The sequence below is a fragment of the Heterocephalus glaber genome, unplaced genomic scaffold (assembly GCF_053883595.1).
Source record: "Heterocephalus glaber isolate CG9 unplaced genomic scaffold, H.glaber_assembly_v1.0 deba00001550, whole genome shotgun sequence".
Lineage (NCBI taxonomy): Eukaryota > Metazoa > Chordata > Mammalia > Rodentia > Bathyergidae > Heterocephalus > Heterocephalus glaber.
This window is the reverse complement of record NW_028258343.1, coordinates 4,458,318-4,476,371: the sequence shown is the minus strand read 5'-3', so window position 1 is coordinate 4,476,371 and position 18,054 is coordinate 4,458,318. Positions and strand designations below refer to the sequence as shown.

At 43.6% G+C, this 18,054-nt stretch overlaps 1 protein-coding gene across 6 annotated transcripts in view; it reads left to right on the top strand.

Annotated features, from left to right (window-relative positions):
- Nhsl1 (NHS like 1) overlaps positions 1-18,054 on the top strand; it is a 226,747-nt gene that overhangs the window by 101,462 nt on the left and 107,231 nt on the right. The window contains exon 1 of one of the 6 annotated variants that reach the window (XM_087190238.1): positions 3,405-15,744. The exons of the other annotated variants lie outside the window; for them this stretch is intronic. Coding sequence (XP_087046364.1) covers positions 15,729-15,744 — 16 coding nt within the window. The 5' untranslated portion in view covers positions 3,405-15,728. Of the gene's footprint in view, positions 1-3,404; positions 15,745-18,054 lie in introns of those variants that run through there. 6 annotated transcript variants of the gene reach the window in all.

Sequence of the window (18,054 nt, the reverse complement as noted above, 5' to 3'; positions counted from 1 at the left end):
TGACCTGGGACAAGTCATATACTCTCTTGTTGTCACTCTAGTTTCCATTTCTGTAAGATGCCTATTTATTGTACAGATTGGTGGCTGGTACAGTTTATTGAATGAGCAAGGATATGTTTTAGATGCTGTTATCAACTGGTAAATTGGATCTGATTGTATTTATTAGTACAGACTATGGGCTGGGAATCTCTTCACTATTGATGGTCATCTGAGTGAAACATATCTTTGTAGAGTGTGCTATTATGTAGGATTTTCAGTACAGAAGTGTTGGAATACTTGTATAACCTAGGCAATTTGAGAGGAAGCTGTCATTTCTTTTACAGAATACTCCAATTTATATGTCAATATCTGTTTCTGTTCCTGAAATGAATAGAACCCTCAATTGGGAAGGCCATCAGAATCAGTCCACCCATAATTATTAACATGGCTAATATTTAGTGCCTTCTCACCATAGCTAGACACTGTTAACGGCACTTGGTATGAATTAACTTATTTAATAGACACTGTCTGAATGTCATAAGTGTTCAATAAAAATAATAGTTCGTTTCATAAGAAAGGAAGGGCTAGATCATGAGAGAGAACTGAAAACTGGGCAGAAAAACTTCCACGTAGTGGGACAAGGAACCATGAGCAATTCTTGGGAAGGAGAATGACATTGGAACCCCCCGGGGAATTTTGAGGTCGTGGACTCAGTCACTTTTGGTTTAAGGGCCAGTACTGTCTTTGAGAGGATGTGGGCACGTGCTTCCTTCCTCTCCTGGATTTGCAGCTCTTGGAAGTCTAGTCTGTAAATTACCCAGTGCCTTACATTCTGCAGGTGGGAAGGAAGCATTTGTTGTGGGAATGCATGGCTGAGGCAGCACTGGGGACAATCTGGGAACAGGTCATCTGGAGCCTGTGGTTGTCGAGAAAAGAGAGAGTGCTGGTTGAAGTGATTATGTAGGCAAATGAGGAAAAGCGCTATGAAACGACAGATTTTTCTACAGATTTTTCAGGGTCTTTGTTTGGAGCCACATCCCCAACTCTTTTAAAAATTATTTTAAATTTTGAGATGGATTTCCTAAGTGGCTAAGTTGTCCAGACTGGGTTGGAACTTGCAGCCCTCCTGCCTCAGCCTCCCCGCATGCTGGGATTACAGGTATGTGCCAGCACCCCCGGGTATGTAAGTCTCTCTTTTTTAAGGGGTGCCACAGGTTTAAATCGTTACTTATTCCCGTAGTGACAGGATCTGTGATTTTCAAGGGCACAGTTAAAATTTCTTTAGGTTAAGAAAGGGAGGTGGTTGTTACCTTAGGCTTCTGAGCCTCTGGGTTGAAGATGAGGTCTGTGGTGATCACCGCCTTAGAGGATGTGATAGCAGAGCTTGGGGGAGCAGTCAGCAGCCACCTGGCCTGTGCACAGATGTGCAGGGGGAGGCTGCCGAGCCAGACTGGGGGTGGCGGTGTCTGTGAGGTCCGCCCTGCCTGGGCCGTCTTCTTCTTCGTCTCAGCATCCAGAGCTCGCGTGCCCTGCTGATGTTTGGCACGGGCCAGTCAGGATGCCCATGAAACCAAGCATTATTTAGCTCTTGTCCAAACCCATTCCTGTACCCACCGCGTCCCGCTTTGGACACTTGGCCGAGCGTGGTGAAGGTGAGTGCGGGCCTGGCCAAGCGGTGGGGTGAGACCCTCCACCCTGGGAAGGCAGGACTTGCGCCTGGGTCTCCCAGCTGGTGCTGCCCAAGCCAGACTTACTCCTTGCGCTCAGGGCAACACTTTCTCAGGGGGAGCACGTCGTGGGTCCCTGTGTGTGGGGAGCTCCTGCTGCTCATGACAGGAGATACAAAGCGCCCCTCTGAGAAAGCCACGCCAGGGCGGGGGCCTCTCCAGGTTCAGTGTGAAAATGGCTTGGATGGAGGGGTTCCCTGGGGTGCCTGGATCCACGGGGCTTTTCCTGGGGCAGGAACTCCTTAGGGTTGGTGGAATGAAGAGGGCCTCCACCCTGCCACTTCACACCGTCTTATTTTTGAAAAGGACTATGGGGAGCAGTAATGAATGGAAGGTAAGGGGCGAGGAGGAGGGAAGAAGCTAGGAGAGAAGAGATAACGAGTGTCCATCCTTGCGTGTCCATCCTATCTCCCCTTTGCCAGGAGGGCTGTCACTGTTGTTGAGGCAGGGTCTTACTATGTAGTCCAGGCTGAGTTTCAACTTGAGATCCTCCTGCCCCAGCCTCTGGAGTGCTAGGGTTACAGACATGCGTCACCATGCCCAGCTGCTGAAAGTTTTTTAATCCCTCCTCCTCCATCAGTGAAGGAGTGGTCATGTCTGAGGACTTGGTCAAGTTTCTCACTATGCTTGCATGACTAACTGTGCACTTAAAGTATGTTTTAAGGTCAAGGGTAATAAAGTTTCTGTGTATGGTTGAAAAAAAGCATGGATCAAAGGTACAGCCTAATCTGGTGACTGGTTAAAATAATTCTAGTGCTATAAACAAATTGTTAAGTTTGGGTTCAATATATGTTTAGCTTCCAAAAGGAAAACTCAAGGCAACAGCCACAGGCATTGAGATCTGAACACACTGTGTCACTGGCCTTTTGTCTTTACCTTAGACTTGAGAGAGGAAAGGAGAATAAATCCATTCTGCTGCTGGTGCATTTCCCTTGTTTCTGTTCCCTAAAGTTCTCCTCCACTTTGTAACTAGAAATGCCTCCACCAAAGTAGATACTATTGTCTGCATCTCTGGGTTACATTTTCTGATAAACCAGAATTTTTACCTGAGCTCAGCTTAGTCTTGTTGGTTGAGGATTCTTATTCTTTTACAAAGCACACAAAAGGCGATTTGTGGATTTACCCTGGTGGGTGGTTTTGGCTGCTGCTTGGTTTGGTTGCTGTGATCATTTTGTCTGGTGTCATTTTTTATTTACATAATTTGTTTTCACCAACAGAAAGTACATAGATTACTTTGACTTCCTGGAAAAAGAACTTTGATTTGTACCTTGGAGTAATGTTATTGCTCAATTAATCAGTACAATAGATCAGTATCTATTCCTACTGTAAAAAGATGGTTTAAATAATATTGTTTTGTTTTGTTAGCTCCCTTAGCCCAATTCTTTGTCCTTAAGTATAAATGCCAGAATGTCATTTGTGGGTATAGCATTTGCACTTCTGTTTGGTTTATAAGCAAATTTTGAGGTACCTTGTTTCCTTTGTGTTCTGTTGGTGCTTATGAAGCTGAAGTGGGTGGGGTTTTTCTCCTTCAGTATTCTTTTTTATTTTTATTTTTTAAACTAAAAAACCTTTTTTGGGGGGGCTGGTTCTTTGTCGTGATGGCTGGCCTTGGACTCACTGTGTAGTCCAGGCTGGCCTCGAACTCCTGGTGATCCTCCTACCTCAGCCTCCAAGTGCTGAGATTACAGTTTCGCCACCATACCTGGCTTCTCCTTCAACATTCTTTTGGATTGGGCTGGGTATGGTAGTGCATAATTATAATCTTAGCACTCAGGAAGCTGAGGCAGGAGGATCACCAGAAGATTGAGGCCAGCCTGGCTACCTAGTGAGTTCAAGGCCAGCCTGAACTACATAGCAAGACTCTGTCTCAAAAAAAACAACCACACAAACAAACAAAAACAAAACATTCTTTTGGATTGTCAGACCTCGCTTCCATCCCTCCCCTGGGTATGTGTTGGTTTATTCAGTTGATCTGCGTTCTTATGTCAGTGTAACCAGGGAAAGGTTATGTCGCTGACTTGAGAAATCACGAAGGTTAGGTGCTAACTCCAACCAATAAAGATCTGAACAAAACTCCGGCTAGTAATTCTTTTCTCTAGTCTCTGAGAAGGTAAAACTAGTTTTCTTTACAATAAATGCTTGTTTCAAATGAGGGGAAGCATTTGCTACAATGGAACTTCTGTGTGGATTTTATTCCACTTTATCAAACAGCAAATGTCAGTCCTAGCCTGGTAATTGATCTTATCACTCCCTGTTAGGTCACAGCCTTCAAGGGGCAAAATGGGACTCTCACGGGGTTCACTCCCTTCCTTAGGATTTTATTATACTTGTGGACCTTACAGGCCTTCCCGATTCGTGGGAGTTACAAGTGGTGTTGGGGTTCATGTGGAAAACCTGGTTTCCTTGGGTTGTGGAGAGGCCTGGCACACGGTGAGTACCCAGCTGTAGTGCAGACTGAGTGCTGGAGAGCTCTCCTGTCTGAAGAGCAACTCATGCCTGTGTGCACCTAACATTTCTCTGCCACAGTGAGCCCTGGCCGGGTGTCGTGCATCATACGATCCTTACAAGGGGCAGCAGAAGCAAGCAGGGACTGCCAGCAGCGTTTGCCTTGGTGCTGCGCACAGTTAGCCCACTTTTACTTTTGAAACGTTGGACTCTAAGCTGTATTATTGGAGATCCTATGTCTGAACTGGCAGAAAAGCAACATTGTATTTGGAGCAAAGTTATCTTTGTAAAAAACTAGTGGTTGGTTAGAGATACTTTTCTAAACTGTGGTGCTGGGGACTGACGGGGAGCTTGCATGAAGGAGTAGGGGATGCCTTTTATTTGTTGGGGTTTCCGTGCAACAGAACCTTCTTGTCTCATTAATTTTTCGGAAAACTAAAACAATTCAAAGTACTTGGTTGTGAGCGTCTTTGTATGTGCACTCCACCTGTTTGCAGGATTACATGGCTTACACAGTGCTCACATGCATGTGCTCTCACTTCATTGTGATGACAGTGCCCAAGCTGGCCAGGACGGGTGGCAGTGTCCGCTCCTCTGGTGAGAACATGGGCCCTGAAAGGTTAAATGAGTTGTCTGAAGCCGTGTGGATAATAAACAGATTTGAAGCCACTTCTTGTGACTTAGTCCCACATTCGATGACACCACAGCAGCTCTGGTCAGTCTGCAGGGTATAATTTTTTCTTTTGATGGCTTGGTGTCACCTCAAATAGGCCTTGAGCCTTGTACTAATCCAGGGGTGCCCTGATGGCCATCAAGGTATGTAAGGGCCTTTACTTTGGCAAGGAAGTGCATGTCCACCGCCTTGTCCTTTAACTTCTAGTGACTAAAACTGTTCCATTTTGACCACAAGACTTTCTTTCTTTACCGGGTGTACTGGTGCCTGCCTCATAGAGTCCCCACTGCTGTCTGGTTTGGCGTTTCTATTTTGTGACTTTGTGAAGAGGGGCTGGGAAATCCAGCCCCCCCCCCCTTTTTTTGGTGCTGGAGTTGAACTCCTGTCCTTGTGCTTCCAAAGCAGGTGGCGGAACCACTGAGCTAATTCCACGGCCCGAAATCCAGGTTTTTGACCCAAGGATGATGAGAGCCAGAGCCACAGCCCTGAGCGTCAGTCGCACCTTCTGGTTGGAGGTCATGGTGACTTCTTGCTTCTTGATCTCATTTCGAGTGGTTGAGTTTGTCAGAAAAGCGAGTTGGATAAGTGGATCTTACTGTAATATAAAATAAATATGTTTTTAGACATATTTATCTCCTGATGGCTTTTCTTCTTAGTATTCTTTAAAAACGTACAAGCTCACGTCCATGTTACAGACCTGTGGCTGCAGTTGGGCATCCCAGTTCTCTTTGTAAACTTTAAATTTTAAACTTGTCTGTAGTCACTCTGAGTTTGCAAATTAGATTATCACTATGTCATCTCTTTTAGTAAGCAAGTGGAGCTTGTCCAGGTTCGGTTTCACCAGTAACTGCTTTCTCTAATAACACCGAATTCCCCTTCCCTCCCTTCTCCCACCTTCTCTCCTCTCCATCTGATATTTGGACACCAAACATATTTAAGTCATTTGTCATGTGTTTGCACGTTCTCCCCAGATTTTTTATTTCCTCTCTTTCTTCACATCATTTTCTTTAAAAGATGAAGATAAGACATATTTCTATTATTTAAACCAATTCTATTCTAGTAAACATATTTGGCCAAAAACTTCAAAAATATTTGATCCTCATTAATACAAATGGGGATTATATAAAATATGATTAAGAAAGCTGATTTGAGCCTCTGATTTTTTCATGAGTTTTTGAGTAAGCCATTACTATCCCAATACCCAAAATTCATAGGACCTTTTAATAAGTCTGCATTGAAATACTATAACCCCCATCTTGTATCTTAGGCCCAAGTAGTTGCTCAGTGAGTACTTTCACTTATACATAAGACAGCTTCAAAACTGTTGGAATGCAACTTAAAGTAACTGAAAGAAAAATTAAAATAAAGTTTCTTACTGGGCAAGGTGCCCCACACTTATCCCAGTACTCAGGAGGCTGAGATAGGACATCAGGTTGGAGGGCAGCCTCGTGTACATGATGAGTCTTGGGTTAGTCTCGACAACAAAGCAAAACTTTGTCTCAAAAAAAAAAAAATCAAACTAACAAATGGAAAGCTGGGAAAAAGGAAGGTCTTTTTATAATGAAAAATACCTCAGTTCATTTTCCAAACATCTAAATGCTCACTTCTGAGATGCTGTTTGGTGCCCAATGTAATTACTCTGTTTTGGTTGTAAGTCTCAGTGGTGAGAGGAATTTTAGGAATCTTTTCTGATGAAATGAAAACTGAAAGAATTCCTACTATTTTGTGTTTGTGTGGACAAACCAGCACAATTTTACTGAGGCAACGCCACACACTGTCCTGTCTCGGTGCCACTTGAAAGCATTTTAGTGAACATGTAAGTATCATCTCCAAACTGGAGGTGTGAAGGGACCCAGGTAGAGGCACCTTAGTGAACCTCTTAGCGAACCTGGGCATCAGCCTGTCCCACCCTGTGTTTGGCCTATGAGAAACCAGGCTCCAGACAGGTAGTTGGCTTGCTTAAGACCTGGTGACCGGCGGGCTGGGGAAGCTCTGTCCCCACATTCCTTCCTCACCTCTGAAGGGTACTGAGAGTGTGTTCCTTCTGTTTCTTTCATTTTGACATTCCTGACTGCCCTGAGGGGGTCAAGTGACAGATTCCTTCGCTGACCTTGCAGAGCAGGCTTTGGGAGCTTTTGTTCTCTCTGTATCACAGAGTTTTTTGAAGCCAATCTGCCAGAGACCAGCGCCTTGCTTTCCATACAAAGGCAAAAAGGGAGAAGCACCAGTCCTGAAAACAGGCTCTTGGGTATCAGTTTATTCTACTCAAAAATAAAATTCACTCTGTTTTCAAAGTTTAGAAGGAAAAGGAGCAAATCCATGGGCCCCAGGCTGTGCCTCTCCTTTGCAAACTGAGACAGCTGGGTGACAAAAGAGAGCTGTCAGAAGCGCACCTGCTTCGGATGAAATCGGTGCAGTTTTAGACTTTGCACTGGGCATTCTGTTCTTGGCATATAACTTTTCCCCTCTTGAGTGCTTGTGGGTTTATTGTAGGTGATATCCACATCTGTAGAGATACATTGAATAAAAATAGAACACAAGTAAATCCCAGCCACAACCATTCAGAGTTAGTGTAAGTTATTTCTATGTAATTTAACTTTGCTGACATGAAGTTGGAGAGGGAGGTAGAACAGAAATAAAAAAAGAAAAGGCCCAGCTCGTGTTTGGTGCGGTCGAGGAGGAGGATCAGAGAGCTGTGTTTGTGGGATGCACTGCCCGCGGGGACCCTCGTAGCTCTGTGATGACTGTGCATTGTGGTGCTCGCTCCACCCCCGAAATTGGTCTGCTGATCCGAGGCATCATTTTCCAGCTTATTTTTAAACTCTTAAGGACAGGGGAAAAGACCCAAGGAGCCTAACTACCGTGGTTTCCTCAAACCATTATCGTTATAAATCCTGTGGGTCCTGAAATAACTCCTCCATTGCTGAAGTTTCAAACTGCCTGGCTACTCAGGAGGATTGGCAGCTGGAGGGGAAATAATTAACTTCTTCCTCGATCTGTTGTCACCATCGTAAAGTGGGTCAAATGTTGGCGAATGTGATTTCAGTGATGTCAGAACAAAGCTACCTTTTTATGGAAATTCTGTAGTTTTTTTTTTATAGAGCTTTGAGTTTTTCTAATATATAGTTGGCTTCAAAACAAAATATTTTAAATTTTATAAGCCTCGAGGAACTTAAATATTCAATGAATGTTTTTTATTATCTATTTAGGAATTATGAGGATGTTTTCATTTGGTATACTGTGTCTTCCTACTAATATCTTTTTATCTTTTTGCTTGATGATTACAAGTAGCTATAGTCCACTTATTCTCTCTAGTTATGAGCTTATATTTTACTAGTTATCAGTCGTGGCAGAACTTGAGGTTCCCCTGGTTGGGGAATAATTCTGATCTATAGACTGGCTTCTCTTGAGAAAGTTGAGGATGGTTATTTTGTACACCCAAGAGTTGCACCTGTTTCTGTAGTTGAAGATTGTTTATTTTTTTAACTCCTCAGATTGCTCAGATGCTTAAGGGTGATACAAATGATCTCTTTTTTTTAGGTTAGTTTTTTTTTTTTTTGGTACCAGGGATAGAACTCGGGACCTTGTGCTTTCGAGGCAGGTGGCAGAACCACTGAGCTAAATCCCCAGCCCCTTTTAGGTTAGTTTTTTTGGGTACAGTAGGAATGGGGGTGAAAGAATATTGCCAGTGATGGGTGTATTTTGGGAGTCAGAGCCTGACGGGGCACATTGATGAAATACTCACCGTGGAAGTACAGGGTGCCCTGTCTTTTCTGTGGGGTTATTTTTATGTACATGACATATATATTAGGCACCGTGGTGAAGTCATAACATTTAAGTGAATAAAGGGTAGACTGCAGTGGGTTTTTTTCTCTCTGCTATAATACATTTCATTATAAATTTACTAAGGGGATTGAAGTCATTATGACATCTTTTGGTGTTCTTTCTCCAGCTGGACATATCAACCTCAATATTCTTGTAATAAATGCTCCCAGATAATTTCTTTTTTTCGTTCATTTCCACTTCCATCATCCATCTAGTATTTAATTCAGTGGGAAAAAACTACTTTCTGAGCTTGCTGTAGTGAACTCGCTTTAAGAGAATGCTACCAGTGTTGGTGTATTTGAAAATGAGACCTCTTCAAACTAGTCATCTGTAAAGAAATGACAATTTATAAAAAGTCCATCATAAAGTCTGTTACCCCAAAAGATAATCTTTGTACATATTTATGGGATACAGTGCAATAATCTGACTTATTTATAGTGTTAATGACTAACAGTGAGTTTTAATAGTTTTAGTAGAAAATAGTGTCCACTTAATTTTAAAGACTATATTAAATTTTATATGACTTCCTAGGAATCAGTACCCTAGATCTATCTTCCGGGTTCCATATACTTTCCATGAATTACTTGTTTTTGGATATAGTAGCAAAGCTGTAACAATTCAGATTTTATGTACGCTACACACATTGATCACTTACCAGGTACCAGTTATCTTGCAGAGTGAGCACCAGAAACCCAGTGGGCAGACAGGAGTCCCCGAGGAGCCCTCATGCTAGGTGTGCAGCTGTGACTGTGGCATTTGTGTGAATACAGTGCCGTGGTGACACAGTGCAAGGTTGAGACTGAGTCAAGCGGTGGGAAGGGATCTGCTCAAAGGAGGCTTTGGAGCAGTTGAACAATGGGGTGTAGGGGGAGTCGGCATTGCAGACAAAGATCTGGGGTATGAGACCTTATGGAATAAGGCACAGGATGTACCCGAGAGGCCAGTTAAGGGTGTGTATCCAGAATGGCTTAGAAAGATAATTGAGTTCAAGCCTGGGAGAACTTTTTTTTTTAAATTTTATTTTATTGGTACATTTTAGGTATACAATATAGTGAGATTCATCATTGGAAATTTGCACCTTTACATAAGCTCTCTTGGTTCTTATTTTTCCCCCCTTCCCCTGCCCTCCCTATTTTCAAAGACTTTGTTTTCAGTTTTTTCATTTTCTCCTGTTAATTCCATTCCCTTCTTTCCTTTCCCCTATCCCTCTCACTTCCTTCCCCTTTGCCCCTTTTCTTCCTATTTCACATTATCTATTATACATTTAGTCCTTATTTACACTTTCAGTTTCTCACACTAGAGAAACTATTCGGTATTTACACATGTGTGTCCTATTTATTTCACTCAAGAGTATCACCTCAGTGTGCATCCATTTAGCTATAAATGTCTCTAATTTCCCATTTTTTATGGCTGAGTAGTACTCATTTTATTAATAAACCACATTTTCTTTATCCAGTCTCCAAGAAGAACTTTTATTGCTGGATGAGTTTGAGATTTATCCTTTCCTTGTGCTTTTGTACATAAGTGGAAACATAGCTTTTTCCCCAGGAGAAAGGATGAAGCAATTAGAGATTCTTTTAGAAAGAGTTAGTAGGTATGAAAGTGACATAAGAGATCATATTTAGGAACAAAACAAAATGACAAGATGCCAAGAGTGCTCAAGCTTTAAGAAGCACCCTAGCCAAAGGTACTACAGTTCAGTGAAGCGACACCGGCATGAGGTTACACAGTAAAGACTCCTTTCTGCTGCTGTTGCTTGTATTGCTGTGCTTCTGAATAAGGGAATGAGCAGAGTATAGACCGGAGCCCCGCGGTGGCTGTGGAGTCAGGACCGTCCCCCACATCTAAGCATGGTCAGGGGAGGCTGGAAAATTAGTAAGAGCCCAGGCCAGCTCAGAAACTCATTATTACATTCCCTGGGAAAGTGAAAGGCCCTAAAGGTTCTTAAAAAAATTGGGGGGGTGTTAGGAGAGAATAGGGCACCACGAATGAGATTAGACACAGATTTCATGGAAAGGAGCCAAATGAGGGTTACCTTCTTGTAGTGATGTCAAGAAGTCTAGACTTGGCTGTGAAGGAAAAAAAAAGTTAAAATACTTCCAAGGACCTGCACAAGAGGCACATCTTAAAATCATCATTTCGGGTAGCCGCCTATGATGCAGGGAGGAGTTACAGTAGCATGAAGGAGTGTCCCAGGAGCCACCTGCTGCTGAAGCTCCCCGTGAAGTATTGGCCTCTTTGGTTTGGGTCACGCACAGTATGACCCAGGACCCAAGCATCTCCTGAGAGAAGGGTCACTGCAGCAGCGAAGAGGATTTTGGGTTCAGCCTTCTCTACACCAGGCTCCCGAGGGCATAAACAGGTAGATTACAGGTTCAGGTGACACTGGAAGGAAGCAGTATCCAGAACCAAAATCTGAACACCAAATTTCCTTGCCTTTGGTGGTACTACGTTAGGGGCACTGGGATAGGGGACCAAGTTTAGACTAACCCTGGAGGGGCTGGGGTTGTAGCTTAGTGCAGTGGTAGCAAACCTTTGGTACGAGTGCCACAGTGGGCTGTTTGTGTCATCAAAAGTTCTAAAAGGTTCGACATCACTGGCTTAGTGGTAGAGTATATGCCCACTTAGCATGTATGAGGGAGGCTGTGGGTCTCATTCCCAGCAGTGAATGATAAATAATGAACAAACTAACCAGCCAGGGAAAAATGTGAAACCAACCAATGTAAAGTTATAATGCTGTAATTCTTTTCCTTCTTTCTCTCGTGCCTGAGGTGTAATAAATATATAGAAAAACTTAGACCAAGTCCCTCTCTTCTCTGTGAGATTCAGAATACAGGGAAAGCCAGAGTATTCTAGAGCAGAAGGGGGCACAGATGCTAACACCCGGGTAAGATGATGTCCACTTTGAAGGTCACAGGTGCTGCCCCAGCAGAGTTGGCCCCATGGAACTGGCATAAGCGGGTCATTTTCCATCTCCGGGGTATCAGAGTACTTAAGCATCTTCAGTCTTTTGCAGTGTAGGGAAGAGAGGAGAGTGTGGGTGATGAGTGTTTAGGCCTTTAACTTCATGAGCTCCCTGAGCTTGAAAAGCCTGTCTAGAGATACAGGCATGACAGCGTAACATGGTATGGATTCCACTCCATGGGAAACAAACTCACAAACAGGTGCGAAGAGTTTTTCCATCTCTGGCCTTTTGGTAAGAGGAGGTCAAGGTGCAAGGGGAGACGATTTAGTTTGTCTACTTTTCTTACACATTTTTGCTTTGTCTTTTGCTGGAATCGAGGTAGAATTTGAAGCTAATCGAGACTCACTAATTCTGTGTTATACAAATTCATTCCTGATTTATCCACATCTCCACTATTTTATTGAAGTCAAAATAAAATAAAATTTTAGCATGCAAATGAAATAGCACAGGAGTGGTCCAGAAGATATAGTTCTCTGAAAATTTTTGGCTGTACGTGTGGCTACCACTCCCTCTTGTCGAGATAATAATGTTAAACTTTAACGTGACGCTGGATGTTGTAATCCTACAGGGGAGAAAAGTGGTTGCCGCCCTAGGGCCATGGTTGGCAAAGCTGAGACCTTTGTCCTGTGCAGAAGGCTGTAAATTCTTGGGCTGCATAATGTCTCTGGCCTCTCCCTCCATGCAGGCCTTCTGGGGATTTGCTTTTCAATCTCAGTAGTAATGATTGGTAGCAACACACTCTGTAATTTTAGTGAGTAGTTCTTATTTTTTACCCCAGAGTTTGAACATGTGACTTTTCATGTTTTACTTCTCAGATATATTCACAGTTGTTCAATAGTAAAAACAAAATAAAAGAACAATCACCAAGAGTTTAAAAAAAAAAAACACTAATTTTCTAGCTGGCATTAATAAAAGCCCATGCCATTTTTATTGCTTGAGATAAATGCTGTATACTTTATAGAGGTGTTGATACCTCCTTTAATACAAGATGGCATTTGTGTCATTTAGGAGTGCTAGTTTTTTTTTTTTTTTGGAGACAGAGTCTCACTCTGTAGCCCTGGCTGGCCTTGAACTCACAGCAGTCCTCCTGCCTCAGTCTCCTGAGTGCTGGGATGACAGGCGTGCACCACCATGCCCGGCTCTAGGAAGACTGCTTTTCAAGGAGAAATTTATCCCAGGAAGTACAGAAGTATGGAAAAAATAGCTCTTAAGCCCATGTAAACATAAACTGAAGGTATTTTAAAAAGAGGGAAAAAAGGTTGTGCCCCTTCTCCCACAATTCTCACCTTGCTACGCGTGTAATTTCCTAGGTTGCTGTGACAGGTCACCACTGGCTTGATGATCCAAAGCAAGTTTCTTCTCTCACAGTTCCGGGGGCTGACTCAGACCTAGGTGTTGGAGTCGTGTGACCCTACTTTCCCCTTCCAGCTGTGGTGGCATCAGCATCACTGGGGTCTCTGCCCCATCTTCTCATGACCTTCTGTGTGTCCTTTTCTCTCTTCTTAGGAAATTCGCACTGGATCGGGGCCACCCTAACCCGGTATCATCTCATCTTGATCCTTACCTTCGTTATATCTGCAAAGAGCCTATTTCCAAAGAAGCTCAGGCTCTGAGGTTAGACGTGACCTTCGTGTGGGTGGACACTACTGCAGCCACCGCCTTGAATGGTAGATGTTCTAGCCTAAGAAGAGTGGCTTAATTAGAAGCTACCATTGATCACTAGTAATTTTATGTCCTTATTGTGTATTTTATCACATTAAGTTATAATTATTTCATTCACTTCTCTCCTTTTTTTTGGTGCTGAGGATTGAACCCAGGGCCTTGTGCCTACTCAGCAAGTATCTACCAATTTCACTCATATCTTGCACTGAACTATGAAAAGGCAAACCGCTGGGTGTGGTGACATATGCCTGTAGTCCTAGCACTCAGGAGGCTATGGCAGGAGGATTGCTGTGAGTTCAAGTCCACCCTGGGCTACATAGTGAGTTCAAGGCCAGCTTGAATTACAAAGTGAGACCCTGCCTCAAAAAAAAAAAAAAAAAAATTGGAAAGGCAAACTGATTCTCTTTTCTCGTGACCTGACATGATAGGCCGAGCAGAGTGTCTCTCTGTGTGTATTCAGACCAAAGAGTTAACGGAGCAGGATGAACCTTGGGGTTCAGTCCCTATGTTCTGTTACATCCTCACACTCACAGGTAGTAAAGTGCTGTAGGGATCAGCTAGCACAGCGAGAGGGGTGTGATGGGAACCGAGTTCTCTTTACTTCCAATCCAGTGTTCTTTCCAGCACACCGTCAGTCACCTGTACTAAACTGTGAGTATTCCCAGGACTGTTATACTCTCTCAGCCACCCAAACCCTGTGGATTAGCCTGTACCCGAGAGTCTCAACTCTCCAGGGCAGGACAGTCTTCTCTCCGCAACTTAAAAGTAGAATGTCATCCACAGAGTATCTTCAGGAATACCTCTGTAATCCACACATGTGAGGGCAGGCCACCCCAGATAGCAGAGGACAGAGACTCCAGCAGCCGCGGAGAGGGTGACATGGTGACATGGAAGAGGCCTGGCCAGGTGGTCTGGTCTGGTTTGGGTCTTGATACCGCTGCTGGGTAGATGGGTGGACCACCTCATGGGTCCCTAAATGGGATGAGCTGTGAGGTCCTTGCTGTTCTCTCATGAGAGTCACTATCACAGTTTATCGTTCTACATTCAGTTTTTCTTTTATTTTTCCATCCTAACTAGCTTCTGGCTGGGGACCTCTTGTATTTCCTGTGATCGTAGCAACTTGTGCAATGAGCTGCTCGTGGTAGGCAACTTATGAACCAGCTGTTCTTGGTAATACAGGATGATGAGGAACTAGGGGAGGATATGCCGAACCAGATACCGAAAGCCAAAAGGACAGGACAAGAGCTGCAGCCAACACCAGGGCACACAGATAGACAGATTGGCTCTGAGTCAGTTTCCTGCATCCTGTGGAGCCCGAAGGAGGACCTGGGAGCAGCCTGTGAACAATGGCCACTTCCTGCACCAGGGGACTGTCCAGCGCCTGTGGTCAGGACCCCAGGGCCACGCCGGGTTCAGATGGCACTTGCAGACTTGGTGCCCATGGCCCAGTACTTGGAGTCTGTCTTTCTTTTAAGACTTAACCCGTGTGAAAAGCTTACAGCCAAGTAGCCTTGAACTTGGCAGTGAATTTTGCTCTCCCGTGGTGGTGGGAGAGAGCTACGTAGTGAACTGATGGTGGCTATACTGGAGTTGGAAATTCACAGCCGCAAATACTAACTTTGTTTCCTCATTTGAAAAAAGTGGCAATGCCATGGAAATGTCACATGCTTCACATTATTTTATTTTATTTTTTTGAGACAGGGTCTTGCTATGTAGCCCAGGCTAGCCTTGAACTCACTATGGAGCCCAAGCTGGCCTCGAGCTCACAGCAATCCTCCTGCCTCAGCCTCCCAGTGCTGGGATTATAGGCTCTCGCCACTGCACCTGGCACATGCTTCACATTCTTAACATAACACTCAAGTTCATCAGCAGGACAGTGACAGTAACAACTTAGGTCCACCCTTCCAAGTGCTTATTCTACGTCGGGCTCTATTACAAGCATTTCACATATATTCCCTCATTTATGTAGACCTCATCAGCTGTGTGCAGTTTCCTATCCTGATGCTTAGTGTGCTCCATATCAGCAAAGGGAGGGTGAGCGACAGAACAGGAATAATGCAGTCAGAGAACACTGAAGCTCTAATTACCAGCCAGTAGTTAAGCTGCCTCAAGTGGTGTCCGTGCTGCTGCACAGAGCGATAAGCACAAACAGGCTGGTGCTGGTCTGCTCCGGCCGGTGGGAACCGGGACTCCTCGCCTTTTTCCAGAGGCTCCTGGCTCGTTCCATGGTGTGAAATAACGGAGGAGAGATAGGAGGTGTCAGCAGCCCGGCCCAGCAAGCCCGGGATTGGGCCGTGGCTTCCTGTAGGAACGGGAGCTGGCTGGCCGCCGTGCTGGCTGGCGGTGGCTGCGGGGAGGTGGCCTGGGCGGGAGACAGCTGTGGCCAGCACCGAAGGCTGCTGCATCCCAGCGTCGTCCCAGAGTGCCCGCCCCTCCGTGGCAGCGCTGCAGGATGTTTTGCCTGAAAGGTGAGGGGGTTTGGGGGCTCTTTGGGGAAACTGTCACCTAGCATCAGTCTCAGTTACAGTGCTGATTGAGTCCAAAGTTTGAGGGAGTTTTATAAGTATGAAAGTAAAAAAGTCATTGTTCTTTTTTGTTGTTATTGTTGCAAACAGGAAGAAAGACCTCCTGCTGGGGAGATGGAATTCTCTTTGAGACAGAAAGGATATTTCTGTTTGAATTCCTCTTGTGTGAGTTGTGTCAGACAAAAGTAGCTCAAAGTTTAGAATAAAAGAGTTTTCTTTAATAAACTAGACTACAGTTATATGGTTACAGTTATAGTATGAGTCCTATTAGAAAAGTTTTTGGGTAATGAATTGTTCATGTGCAAAATTAGAATGAGTAAGAAGGGGGGAAGGATTCTATTGCTTTAAGCTTTAATGTGTGTATTCAGGAATGAAATTAATGTTGCCATAGAGTGAACTTCTTGTTCTAGCTGCGTATGAGTTAGTGCTTCCTGAGCTCTGGAGGCTGCTGATCCTCTGATTAGTTGAGTATTTTCTCCTTTTAAGCAATTATATTTTTCCTTTGTCTGTTTTTCTTCCAACTCTTGTCACAGCGTAATTAATTTAGGCATGCAAGAGTGTGCTTTTCTATGCGATTGTTGACACGAGCGAGTTAGGATGAATTCTGTTGGAACTGAACTCAACAATTCTGTTCATGTCTTTCAGTGTATGTCATTCTGTTGATGAGATGCTCTTGACAGCCTTGCAGTTTTGGGAAGTAAAGTGGTTCTGCTGTGTTTGCTTTGTGGATTTCTCCTTTGTTCTCAGAGTCTGTTAATGAGGTATAGACATGGATTCTTTTAGTCTCAGCTTTATGGTTTTAACCCTAAGCTGATACCTTAAAACCTACCAGAGTCTTCAATGTTATACTTTGAATTGGGGATATTTGTTTATAGAGTAGGTACAAATTTGATAAAATTGAGGGGGTAAGGACATAAAGGAACATCACATTTCTTTTCTTCCCAGACATTCAGTTAATTCTTAGTATAAAGAGTATCACATTGCAGTGGATTTCTAGGGAACCTTAGGCTGACTCGAATTTGAATATTTCTGAAAAATAATTTTAGATTTTTATGAGTGCTCATGAAAGTTTCTTAAGCTTTCTTTTCCCCCAAAACCAAAAAAGCTTAACTATGAAGAGTGAAAGGTATTATTGGATAATGGTACATGCTAACCTAGTGTAATTTCCACAGTGCCATTGAAATCATTATGATCTAATGATAGCTCAAGGTTTAGGATTTTTAATTGAATGCAGGTGCACAGTTGTTATTGTGGTGATTTCTGCAGCTTCAACATATTTTTCTCCACCCATTCCCATAACGGCAATTTTACTTTATTAAAGAATCTGTCAGTTTCATGGACTTAGTTTCTGTGGTAACTTGGGAAGTTTTTGCAAGTCAAGTGTAAGACGTGTGATGATGACTTCCTACTTTCCTGCTGAAGCATGTGCTCTAACTTGGAACCCACAACAGCACTTAAAATCCATTTTCTCCCAGTAGCCAGGACACATTAATGACATTTTGCTCTCTTCCTGTGATTTATAGCTTCTTGGTTTACTATAATGATTTGTCCGGTCATCCTTTGTGCTGCATGTTGAGGCAAACCCATGATGAAGTAGTGGTGAGTGAGATTAAACACAAAAATACTAAGAGTGACTTGTCAGTGGTTGGTGTTCTTGCTTTGGAAAAGGGGCTTTCAATAATTGGCCTGTTTCTGTTGCTAGCGGAGCAGACAGTACTTTATGGAGTTGGGATTGGTAATTTTTGGAGTTGGGATTAGCGCTGACCTTAATGGAAACATGACTGCCCCGTTTTCAGTGTAAATCATATTCCTGTGTATTCCTTGTAATTGCTGAGAGAAACTTTCTAATCAGATAGCCTCCCACTCTGACTCAGGGTTTCCTGTTCTCTAAGGAGACTGTGTTTTTGTGAAGTCTTGGCAGTTGGTCATCTTTGTCATGACTACTGCTGTCATAACTCATATGGTGCAGTCGCTCTTTGTCATCACTATGGAAGCCTCAGAACCTCTATCACCCATCTGTGCTCACAGCCTCTGGGAAGATGCCCTGTCCCTGTGGTTGACAGAGGCGTGCGCTGTCCCTCCATTGTGTAATCAGGGACCCCGCCTGGTCTGGGAAGGAAGTTTCTGGCTGACCAAGTAATACCATTAATAGCAAACCACTATGTGTCTAATACTGTGTGTATTTGTATATTCAGAGATTCATAAAAAATTAGGATAAAATGTTTTGACGCTAAAACTACATGCAATATGATT